The sequence below is a fragment of the Hevea brasiliensis genome, chromosome 12, assembly GCF_030052815.1.
Source record: "Hevea brasiliensis isolate MT/VB/25A 57/8 chromosome 12, ASM3005281v1, whole genome shotgun sequence".
In the NCBI taxonomy this organism is placed as follows: domain Eukaryota; kingdom Viridiplantae; phylum Streptophyta; class Magnoliopsida; order Malpighiales; family Euphorbiaceae; genus Hevea; species Hevea brasiliensis.
In genome coordinates this window covers 12199845-12213029 of record NC_079504.1, presented here as the reverse complement: position 1 = coordinate 12213029, position 13185 = coordinate 12199845, and the positions used below count along the sequence as shown (strand labels likewise).

Below are 13185 nucleotides of genomic sequence, written 5' to 3'. Positions count from 1 at the left end.
TAGCATAATTATAGCAATTATTATTCTTGTCTAAATTAGTTCATATTCTCATGTATAAATAGATGTAATATCTCTGTAAATAAGACACAGACAAATACACAATCATTTCCTTCATTACTTGTATTCTTTTTTCTAACACATCTTAAATATCTACTTTATTAATTATAATATACATTATTATCATTACACACACATATAATCGGCAAATAGGCTAATTAAAAGAGATGAAAAATCAACAACAACTGCAACTCATGGGAGCTTTATTAATTATCACACGCATACAAGGATCTTTTGAATAAAAACAACACACGTCTATGGCCATAGCCCTACTTAATAAAACATATATCTTTAATTTAGAACCTGAGGATATATTTATTCGAGCATCAAACTTAAAACATGGCACAGATGTTTTCTAGACTTATACTTCAATTCTATCCTCAGGCCATATAGGGTACTAGTAGTGGTTAATTGTATCCCCCTCGGCCTGTTGGGTGTTTATTATATCCTCCTCGTCCATTAGGCTGCTCGTTATATCCTCCTCTGCCATTAGGGTTTTCATTGTATCCGCTTCGGCCCTCAGGATATTCATTGTATCCCCCACGTCCAGTTGTGCTTTCAGCCAGAAGAGTCCTCCTTCCTGTAAATAAAATTTAGAATATTATTCATTAATTAACAAGTAAGTAAACATTAAAATGCTTGATTGGTAGCTCTAAATTAACAAACCAAGATTAAGTTGTGCTTCATCATTGAGCATAGCAGTTGCCACTTCAGAGGAAAAGAGCAGCATGGTAACAACCAAAAATGCCATGACCATGACTTGGATGGGATTTGAGAAAGCTGTTTTTGCCATTCTAAAATGTAAAGAAAAATGGTGATTATGGTAGTGTTGAGATGGGGAGCTTCGCCTCAGCTGATCGAGGATTTATATAATGAAATATGAGGAGATATGTCATATCAAAATATCTAAAAACTTTGGCTAAGTGAACTTTGCAAGTATTAATGCCGGTCAATTTTATCCTTGTTATTATTTTAAATATACTCCTCAAATAATGCATATATCATAAAGATATTAAATTGGTGTGGGGATCAGGATTATTTGATTAGCGTTTCTTTTAGTTTATTTTTTAAAAAATGTTAGCAAATTAGGAGAAATATCATCGGATTAGAATACAAAAGAGTATAACTGAAGACTTTTAGATTATAAACTAGCATGTAGTTCACACGCAACGCGCAGATTATTTATTTATTTATTTTTATTTTAATAATATAATTTAATATATATTTTTATATTTTACATTTTTATAATTATATTATAAAATTTTATTAATGGTAAAATTTTTAATTAATTATAATTTTATTTTAAATGTTAATAAATAAATTGATTAATAGATTAGCTTTTATTGTTTTTTAATTTAATTGACATATACTAATTAAGTGATAAAGAAAATAATATATATATATATATATATTTATATTGGTGTGGAAATTTTGAAATTCAAAGAATTGGCATCGAAATGATCAAGCGATTTCCAAGACATGTCTTGATTGTAAGGAATTTCTAGAAGCACTAATTAGGGTTTTGTTGTGTTTATTATTTTATTTTAATAATATAGTTTATTTTTTAATATTTTTAAAATCATATTATAAAATTTTATTAATAATAAAATTTTAAATTAATTATATTAAATATAATTTATTAAAATTTTGAATAATTATATACCTATTAAAATAAAATAAAATTTTAATTTTAAATAATTATTAATTATTTTTTCTAAATATTCCTTCATAATAATTTTTATTTGATAAAAGATATACACAATTAAAATTTAAAATAAGTTCATTTGGTAGACACTTTGTCAAACTAAGTATAGGTTATTAATTTGCTTAAGAGATTAGGTTATCCAATTTTGTGGACCATTTTGGATATGAACCGGTCATGCTACTGTGTGCCAATGGTATTATTTGACTTATGTCGCGCGTTAATATAAATAAAATTATATAATATTATCAATTATCAATTTAATTTATTATAAAATAAATTATGTAATTATTCATTTAAAAGAGCCCATAAAGTAGGATCTACTAATGTAAATCATCATGAAGGCCCATCATTACAAAAGGGCCGAATCTAAGAGGCTTCTCAGAAATTGGTCTCTACAATATGTTTAATTGACTTCAAGATCTAAATTAACAAAAAATGACACTATAGCATATGACTCATGTGGTGGAAATTATTATTATTATTTTTAATTTTAAGTATGCAGATTCTCACGCTCTGGTCAGGAGTGATATTCAGGTAAAATTCTTCTAACAATGACGATCCTAATATTCGAACCCCTAATCATACAGGTAAAATTCATCTGAGTATCAACTATATGATATTGGTCCAAGCACTTGTTAGTGATGGAATTTCCAGCAAGGTTGAGGCAGACACGAAAGCAACATACAATACATCAATAATGAGAACAGAGTGACAATAAGCTCAACTTCCACTGTCCACCATTAGTTTCATGATGTGGACATAAAATGCACAATGAAATTGTGGATTCATACATTTTAAAACAACACGTTGAAAATGACTTTGGTGCTGAATTATTTAGGGGATATAGCTAAACACTAGAGGCAGATCTGTGGCTTAAACAAGTGTATGGAAAGGGTAAGTCACGCACGCAGTGATATGGGTTAAGCAACACTAAGAAGAAAAATGAGCCGTGGAAACCAACCCAATGCATATCAGACATGATATATCCCCATCGTTCTTCCATCTACAAAACTTGCATGAAAGAGACCCCAAACTTCCACGTGATTCCAATGTCTCTTATCGAAGTCTGTTATATTTAAAATTATGAGGACAGGATTAATTCCCAATCAATTAGGCGAAAATAAATAAATAAATAAATTCTTCATTATTATAAATATCATATGACTTGCATACATGAAACTATAGAAAAATATTTTGACCATGAAATTTAGGGATTTATTAATTAAAATAGAGAATGACATGTAGCCATAATCATCCGCAACCTAAAAATCAGTATCAGGCCCTGGATGGTCAATTCTGAGTTTTAATAGTCACCGTAGATTATTAATAAATTTTCATCAATGAATTGAATGGACGAAAATATGCCACGTAAGATGATTATGCACGTGCAGTGCTACATTCCCGCGGCCGGTGTGCTCTTTTATGATCCCTATGATACGCCCCACGTGGAGTAAAGTACTCCCTTGGACTTTGGAAATACTAACTTGAATGGTTTAGGATGATGATCCCTACGATACGCCCCACGCGGATTAAAGGACACTGTATCAAGCCCTATTCATGACAGTCCCAGTGCCATGTGCATGCCGACTTTTTATGCTCAAATTACCAAACTGCCCACATCTTAATTGATTTGATTATGGGGTATTTATTTAATTAATGATAATAATTTTACTCTAGCTTAGTTTTGGTTTATTATTTTGAGACGATTATAATTATTATTATTATTATTATTATTATTATAAAGTAAAATGAATTATATATGCTATAATTGTATAATTGTATTCATTATCTTCAATTAAAAAAATAGCAAGGATACAATGGTCAATATGCACTACCACAGCAAGGAAAAAAAAGGATAACAGCTAAGAAGCTTTGACCAATCAACCTCAATCACGCTCATGAAATACCCAATGAAGAAATGCCACGTGTGGAAGAAGCTCAGATCAATCCTGCTATTAAACAGTAGACTACTACACCTCGCAATTGCAATCCCAATCACACTACACGCGCACAAGCAAAAGCCCCTCACGTTCACCTTTCTTGGTCCCGACGGCTCGCTACCGCCCACGTTTATATCAAACACCTCCTTCAGACCCCATACTAATATGCTCTTCTTCCACTGTCTCTCAATTCTTTTCTCTCTTTCACAATCTCATCATAAACATGCTTACGAGTGACCAAATGTTTCTGCACTGCCCTCCTAGGCCCTTGCCCATGGAGAGAAAATGGAAATCCCATGTCGAATTTGCTCCTAATTGCCCTCGTTGTGCCTCTTCCAACACCAAATTCTGTTATTACAATAACTATAGCTTCTCTCAGCCTAGGTACTTTTGTAAAGGTTGTCGAAGGTATTGGACTAAAGGTGGCTCTCTAAGGAATGTTCCTGTTGGTGGTGGTTGTCGTAAAACTCGCAGAGCGAAGTCCCTTAGGATCTCGCAGGATGGTCGTAATGCTTTTGCAAAGAATTTCAGTGGTTTTGGTGGTAGGAGTAATGAGTCTAGTGGAGATTCATTGGCTCAAGAAACTGCAACTAATGATGGATCGTCATCTGAGATTGATATTGCGGTTGTTTTCGCTAAGTTCTTGAACCAAGACTCGAGTTTTCAGCCTGAATTTATGGCCATGAGTCAAGAATTGCCTAATGAGGCCTTTACTGTGCCAGCAAATTCTTTAACACCTGACAGCGCTGTGATTGAGTGCGACGACAAGCTCACGGATCTGATCCAAGAATCTGATTTATTACTTGAAGGGTTACCTCCGGTGATTGTAGGAGATCACGAGCTACAAGAAAATCAAGAAAGAATTCAGGAGCTCATAGAAAGTCAAAACATGGATGCATTAGGATTACAAATTTTGCTGGGAGATGAAATGGTGCAAGATGCTTATCTGTGGTCTGAATCTGCTGCAACCTTGTCAAATGTTACATGGGAAACTGTAGTACATCAACCGGAACAAGAATTTATTAGTCCATTCTCCATGGATGATCAGCTAAAGATTTCTGCCAATCTTATGATCGATAATGCTTGGAGTTCTTTGGATCTCCCGGGGTTTGAGGTTTTTTCAAGACCTTGACGTATAGTAAAAATTTGCATGATTTTTATTTTATATATATATATATATCTTATTTTGTTCTTCTGGGAAAGAATTGAGCTTTTTTTTTTTCATATATAAAACATATAGTGCAATAAATGATGTATGCTAGAGAAATAAGCATGATTACCAAGCATCTTACGCCACTACAACTGCAGTTGTTGGATTCTGGATTTTATTCTTTTCTTTTATTTATTCATTGATTTCAAATATATATATATATATTGGTGAATAAAAAGGAGCTAAGCTCTAGAAAAGCTAATGCAAGACATTCCTACTGTGAGCCACCCCACACAAAATCGTGGAGAAGCCAACTATCAATGCCCACAGATGGATCTTCCAACCAATTTAGCTAACCAATTTTTAAAAGATAATGAAATTGTTAGACTTCCAAACACTCCACTATTTTTTTTTAATTTTAAATTATGATTAGCATTTTGAAGTTAGTGTATGTAAAATTTTGCATTTTTTTTTTTTTTTGTTGAGAAGGGGTGTTGGGGGAACTGCAAGATAATACGAGTAAAATTCTTGACCTGTAAATAACAATTTCAGTTCATATAATAGCTTGAAATTGAAATATATGTAAGGCTTAAAAAACTATATTAAGAAGAAAAACAAATATAATTTTCAATAATTACCAATTATAATAATAATAAATGTTTTCTTTGAAAATTTTTCTTTATAAAAATTATTTTTTTTTATTTTATAATCATTAAAATTATTAAAATTATTTAAAAAAAAAAACTTTATACTTATTATATATATATATCCTTTCACTAAATGCGTGAGAATTAATCATAATAGTAAAATTGGTAAAATTAAAAGGATAAGACAAAATTAAATTAAAAAAAAATGAAGTTTATGTCTTTTGTCATTAAGCCAAATAAAAAAAAAATCTTAATTACCACATCATATTAGTGGTTTCATACGTTTTTACCTATCAAATAATTAAAAAAAATAGAGGAGTTTTGATCAAAATTTAAAAAAAAAATGCAAATTAATTTTTTTTAATCATTTACTTCTAATAATAAATGATATATTTCATTATCAATTCGGACAAAACCTAAAATTCAAGTCCCTTATAGCATCAAGAGAGTGATTTGATTTAGGCTTGTGTAGTACGTTGCAGTGACACCCTTAGCTCAAATAAAGAAGACAAATCTAAACCTTCTTGTTAACAATTTAGCATATAATTACCTAGCAAGAAGCAATCGATCAATATAGCTCACTCCAACACAGATGAACTCGATTATTATTGTTATTATTTCAGAAAATTTAGAAATTCATTAATAAGCATTATAATGTAAATACAACATAATCTTTTTCCTAAGAAAAAATAAATTGAAATTTTTTTTTCACAAATGATCTGGGAAAAAGAATTGGTTCTTTTTCATTTTGACAACAAAAGAAACTTCTACAGCACTGTCGTTTCAGGAATATGCTGCCTTTATGGCTTATAAAATAATTTAAACTACTAAAATTCAATTGAGAAACAAGTCGCAGCTCCGTAAAAGATCATTAGCCGCAACTAAAGATCAAAAATCTTCAACCAAGAGGAGTTAACTATCTATATTATATTTTGAACTGCCAAAAAGTCCATCAAATATTACAAAAAAGGGGAGACAAGATCAGGTAATGGGGAGAGTAAGACTCAATATTGCAAGAAAAATCCCATATGCATTCCTAATAGATACAGATATGAGATATAACTTAAATCTATTTTAAACAAATAAAAACTTGGGAGTTTACTAAGAAAAATGATAAAAAAAAATAATATGGGATGACTATCGGTGAGAAATTTTTTGAAGTATGCTTCAGATGTGGCCAACAAGGTCACTTTGCTAGGGAGTGCCCGGTGTTCAGCGAGCCACAGATGGGGTCACAGGGTTCTATTGCAAATGTTCCTCGTCAGTTGTATCCTGGTGCTTCCAGTATAGCGACGATCGATTCGATGGCCAGAGGCCAAGGACAAGGGGGACGTGGATTTAGAGGCAGATCAGGAGGTAGAAGTCAGTATCACAGTTCTGCAACCCAGGGTAGGGGTCAAGCTCGGGTTTTCACCCTAACCCACTAGGATGCTCAGGCTTCCAATGCAGTTGTGGCAGGTATTCTTCTAGTCTGTTCCTATGAGGCTCGTGTTTTGATAGATCCGGGTGCTACGCACTCATTTGTCTCCCTAGTGTTTGCCATGAGATTGGATAGGAACCTTACAACTTTAGAATGCCCTTTGTCTGTAGCTACCCCGCTTAGTGACAACATAGATGTAGATATGGTTTTTCTGGGTAGCCCAGTAGTAGTGGATGGAAAGATCCTCCCAACAGACTTGGTTCCTCTACCAGTAATGGATTTCGATGTAATCTTGGGAATGGATTGGTTGGCAACTCATTATACCACTTTAGACTGTAGGAACAGAAAGGTGTATTTCTACATACCTGTTGTGGAAGAATTTAGCTTTGATGGTGACAGGAGCGTGGCTCCATATAATTTGGTGTCAGCAATTAGTGCTAGAAAAATGTTGAGGCGTGGATGCCAAGGGTATTTGGCATTGGTGAGAGATACATCTATAGAAGGTGTCAACATGGAAAATGTTCCTGTTATCAGAGAATTCATGGATGTTTTCCCTAAGGAGCTTCCAGGGTTGCTACCAGGAAGGGAAATAGAGTTCTGCATTGATGTTGTGGCGGGTATAAACCCCATATCAATGCCGCCTTACAGGATGGCACCAGCAGAATTGAAAGAGCTAAAGGAGCAACTACAGGAGCTTTTGGACAAGGGTTTTATATGTCTGAGCACTTCACCCTGGGGCACTCCTGTTCTATTTGTGAGAAAGAAAGATGGGTCATTGAGGTTGTGTATTGACTATAGACAGCTGAATAAGGTGACTGTGAAGAACAAGTATCCACTTCCTCGGATCGATGATCTGTTTGATCAGCTTCAAGGAGCTAGATTCTTTTCCAAGATAGACCTGCGATCAGGCTACCATCAGTTGAGAATCAGGAATGAGGATGTGTCCAAAACAGCATTCAAGACAAGATATGATCATTATGAGTTCTTGGTGATATCTTTTGGACTCACTAATGCACCAGCAGCCTTCATGGACCTGATGAACAGGGTGTTCAGGCCATTCCTGGACCGTTTTGTCATCGTATTCATAGATGACATTTTGATATACTCTCGGACCGAGGAAGAACACGTGTGGCACTTGAGAATGGTGTTGCAGACTTTGAGGGAGCACTAGCTATATGCCAAATTTTTAAAATGTGAATTTTGGCTAGAAAGCATCTCATTCTTGGGACACGTGGTTTCTAGTGAAGGCATTCAAGTAGATCCCAAGAAAATTGAAGCTGTAACTGATTGGCTTAGGCCTACAATAGTCACTGAGGTGCGAAGTTTTCTGGGCCTAGCTGGCTACTATTGGTGTTTTGTGCAGGATTTTTCCAGGATAGCAGCTCCCCTAACTAAGTTGACTCGGAAGAATGTTCCATTCATTTGGACAGATGACTGTGACGAGAGTTTCCAAAAGTTTAAGGAGTGTCTAACCGCCGCCCCTATGTTGACACTACCTATGAGTAGTGAAGGATACACCGTGTACTATGACGCCTCCAGGGTTGGCTTAGGGTGTGTTTTGACGCAGAATGGAAAAGTAGTGACTTATGCTTCAAGACAGCTGAAGAGGCATGAGCAGAACTACCCCACCCATGATTTGGAAATGGCGACTGTAGTCTTTGCATTAAAGATCTGGAGACACTACCTGTATGGTGAAGTGTGCGAGATATACACCGACCACAAGAGTTTGAAGTACATCTTCCAACATAAGGATTTAAACTTGAAACAGGGGAGATGGATGGAGCTTCTGAAGGACTATGATTGCACCATCCAGTACCACCCTGGGAAGGCCAATGTAGTAGCAGATGCTTTGAGCAGAAAATCTTCTGGTAGCTTAGCACACATATCAGCGGAGAAGAGATCGTTGATTCAGGAAGTACATGAGTTGATGGATCAAGGCCTAATCCTAGATCTTTCAGATGAGGGGGTATTATTGGCTCATTTTTCAGTGAGACCAGACCTACGAAACAGGGTTAGAGTTTCCTAGCACAGAGACCAACAATTGATGAAGATCATAGAAAGAGTACAGCAGGGTGAAGGTGGTGAGTTTGGATTTGCCAATGATGGCACCCTAGTGCAAGGTTCTAGGATATGTGTGCCCAATGTGGACAATCTCATAAATGAAATCATGCAAGAGGCACACTATAAACTGTATAATGTCTACCCAGGCTCCACCAAAATGTACCATGATGTGAAAGATAGTTATTGGTGGAATGGCATGAAGAGAGACATAGCAGACTTCGTGTCCAAGTGCTTGACTTGTCAGAAAGTGAAGTTTGAACACCAGAGGCCGTCAGGGAAGATGTAAGAGCTCCCTATCCTAGAATGGAAGTGGGAGATGATTACTATGAATTTTGTGACTGGGTTGCCTCATACCACACGAGGATATGATTCGATATGGGTAATTGTAGACCGCCTAACTAAATCAGCTCATTTCTTGCCTGTGAAGATCACATATTCTATTGCACAGTACGCTCGACTCTATATTCGAGAAATAGTCAGATTGCATGGAGTTCCGACTTCCATAATATCTGATAGAGGGCCCCAGTTCACTTCTCAATTTTGGAGGAAATTTGCAGGAGGCACTTGGCACACAGTTGAACTTTAGTATCGCTTTCCACCCTCAGACAGACGGACAGTCCGAAAGGACAATCCAGACACTAGAAGACATGCTTCGCATGAGTGTTTTGGATTTTGGAGGTCAATGGGATGATCAGCTACCTTTGGTGGAGTTTGCCTACAACAACAGTTATCACTCCAGCATAGGGATGGCACCCTATGAGGCATTGTATGGCAGAAAGTGTAGGTCTCCTCTGTGTTGGACGAAAATGGGAGAAGCGAAGGTGCATGATGTAGATCTAGTGCAATACACTTCAGAGATGGTTCCTTTAATCAGGAAACGATTGAAAACAACTTTCAGTAGGCAGAAGAGTTATGCAGACCCCAGACAGAGGGATGTTCATCCTGTATTTCACATCTCCATGCTCAAGAAATACATTCCTGATCCTTCTCATGTGCTACAGCCGGATGTAGTAGAGCTGAAAGAAAACTTGACGTTTGAGGAGTAACCTTTAGCCATAGTGGACTATCAAGTGAAGTAGTTAAGATCAAAACAGATCCCTGTAGTTAAGGTTTTGTGGAGGAGCCAGTTAGTGCAAGAGTGCACTTGGGAGTCAAAACGAGACATGCGTAGCAAGTACCCTTATCTATTCAATGTATAATTCTGTACTTTATTCTGCTTTGTGTAAAATTCGAGGACGAATTTTCTGTAAGAGGGGAAGAATGTAACACCCCAAATTTTTAAATTTATTATTTTGTGAGAAATATTAATATTTTAATTTTATTTAAATTTTAAGAAATTATTTAAAATTTTTTTGATTTTCGAAATCGGGTTTGATTTCCCAAAAATATAAAATTTGATGATTTTTAAAAATTAATTTAAATACCACGTGGCAAAACTAAAAATATATTTGGAGTTTACGAATTTTTTTGAGTTTTCTAGAATTTTTTTAAAATTTTTTGGCCTCGTTTTCGGTCCCAAGGTAGAGTAAAATTTTAAAATTTTGTATCCTGAAATGAACCGGCTGAATCGAACCGGACCGATCGGACCGGTCGAATCGGATCGGACCTTTTCTTTTTCTTCCTTCTTCTCCCTCGCGCGCCCGACCTCCCCTCCTTCCCTTCCCGTTTTCTCTCTCCTCCCTCACCCCCAGGCCTCGCCGCCGCCTCCCCAGCCACCCCACCTCGCTGGCGCGCCGTCTCACCACCTCCCCATAGTCGCCCGACGCTCCAGGTGGCCGAAAAACGCGCGCGAAGACCACCAGACGTGCGTGCGCCGTTTCGACTTCCTGGCCGAAATCCGGCCGATTTGGCCACCGATTAGACTGGGTCTTATGTTAAACAACATCTACACCTCGAGAGCTTTCCATAGATACCAAGAACACCAAAATCCATCGAGCGGTTTGTCCAATTTTTATCCGGGAAGTTTTAGCCAATTTTGACTTTCGGGATAGATACTAGAGCGCTCCACTCGTCGAGAGCTTCGCAACAATATAAATTTCAAAATTGTTCGACACCGTTTTTCGGTGGGTCCCACGAAATTTCACAGTATTTTTTCGAGCATTAAATGAGCTTAGAAAATTTCGTAAAAATTTTATACTAACCCTCGTGTTGTGGGCTTCGTGTAGGCACCTTCAATTCGCGGGAATTCGACAGTTGTCCGGGTCTGTGAATTTTCTGCCAGACAGATCGGCTACCGAAAAAGTCTCCGAATTGGATCGAGATTTTGGCTACCCCAACATTGTTAGACACCCCGAGCGCATTCCCGAGATCGAAATCGGCATAGGTAAACCTGAACCTTACTTTTTCATAATTTTCTAGTGCTTAAATAGGATTAAAAATCCATAAAATATTCGTGGTAGCTCAAAAAATTATGATTCTTTTTGCAATAGCCTGGTAATATTGCTAAAGACCGCGGGGCAAAGTTTTAGAATTTTTAGAGTTTATTTGGGTAGTTTTTGCAAAAAGGATCAATTGTAAGGACTAAACTATAAATTTATATATTGTGATTGATGACTGTTTGGATGGGCCCAGGAGGGGCTATGTGATGTGATTGAGTTGTGAGTATATGATTTGTGGATATATAGGTGTGTTTTAAACCCATTTGCAGATTGGGTAGGTCCTAAGTATAGGGGAGACTCTGCCAAATTTTCGGCACGACTTAGGACGTCTTTGATCTTTTTCTTAGTTTGTATTAAGTCAAATTTATTAAATTATTGTAATAAAATTTTCAGGTAAGCCGGGACAGCCTTCTTCTTCCGCCCAGCTGCCACAGTGACTGCTGTTAAGTCTGTGAGTAAAATATTAATTTTAATTGTAATTTCGATATTATTATATGTTCAAGCATGTCCATGCATCACTTATATGTATATATCTATATAGTTAGACTCTAGGCACGTTTTATATTGCATTCACAACTGTTAATGTGACACCCCTTTACCCGTGTACAGTACATCCGAGTAAGTAATGTCACACGGTGTATCGGCACACTCTAATTTTACCTTAATCAATTCTTTTGTCATATTTATGAATATAATTTATGAAATATAATTTATTTAAGCCTTTTTTCGAAATAATAATTTATTTGAGGTTCCGAAAATTTTAAAGAAAATCCGGCAAAGTACCGGCTAAAAATGGAGAAAACCGTTCTTCGGAACCTGTGAAAAATACTTCCTATATTCTTATTCATTCATCTCAACTCCATTTATCAAAATCTCAATATTTTTCAGTTCACATTCATTTCTCAATCATTCATCTCATTTGTTAATCATGTACAAGTCATAAATAGACATTCACTCTTCCATTCACAAATACAATTTTCATTATTTACATGAACATCAAAATATGTTACATACGTTCAATTACATATGAGAAAATAAACATTAGTTACAAAATACCAAAATGAAACCTAGTGTACTACCAATGCCTTTGTGAGGTGACATGGACACTATGCGTAATGAAGCCTTACCGAATCTGTGGTCTACTGGGCCCTCTGTCCAAATCTTCAGTACCTACGCGTTGCAAAAGCGACGCGCTAAGCATAAAGCTTAGTGGTGCCAATAATACAAGAAAATATAATATGCAAGTAAAAATAATAATTTCCTAGCTATTGTGTTCATAAGAAATGAATAATTACTAACTTATTGTTTAGTCGAGGGCTAATTACGTTTTATGATATTAACTTCTTCATGCATTTTGTTAATTATTTCCTTCATGATCTTGAGCTTCTTTGTATTTTTGTAATCATTCCTGATACTTAATTTTCGTATTTTCTTTAATAATCAGTTCACAGTTATACTTTTCCATGCCCAAGTAACCTATCTTTGGACGATTGGGTGGATAACCGTTGGCTGGACACCGCGGTGTCTCGGGCCGTCATACCATGGGACGCAGAACGTCAACCATGTATGCAGTCAATATAGCCAAAAGCTATGATATCACATAATCGGGCATAAAAGCCATGAATACGGGCATAAAAGCCATGGATACGGGCATAAAGTCATGAATACAGGCACAAAGCCTTTCCTTTCGCAGTACTGCTAAAACAATACCCTATTGGCATGCCAAACTATCCAATCCGACACACATGTCTAGGCAATACAAGGGCACAAAATATCATTAAATGTTCATAAGTTTTATTATTTCATTTTATGTTCCAATTATCGTTC

The 13185-nt window shown here is 36.0% G+C and overlaps 2 protein-coding genes across 2 annotated transcripts; one reads left to right on the top strand and one right to left on the bottom strand.

Moving 5' to 3' along the window:
- Window positions 1–232: 232 nt before the first annotated feature.
- LOC110665742 (glycine-rich protein HC1) lies at window positions 233–908 on the bottom strand. The gene is made up of 2 exons (XM_021825988.2): window positions 724–908; window positions 233–637 (listed from the first exon to the last, which is right to left on the bottom strand). The coding sequence occupies exons 1-2, from the start codon at window positions 848–850 to the stop codon at window positions 465–467; spliced, it is 300 nt and encodes a 99-aa protein (XP_021681680.1). The 5' UTR covers window positions 851–908; the 3' UTR covers window positions 233–464.
- A 2215-nt stretch (window positions 909–3123) lies between these two features.
- Window positions 3124–5014, top strand: LOC110665735 (dof zinc finger protein DOF1.2). Its single transcript, XM_021825983.2, has 2 exons — window positions 3124–3130; window positions 3729–5014. Exons 1-2 carry the CDS (start codon window positions 3124–3126, stop codon window positions 4832–4834), a joined length of 1113 nt encoding a protein of 370 aa, XP_021681675.2. The 3' UTR covers window positions 4835–5014.
- The last annotated feature ends 8171 nt before the right edge of the window (window positions 5015–13185 follow it).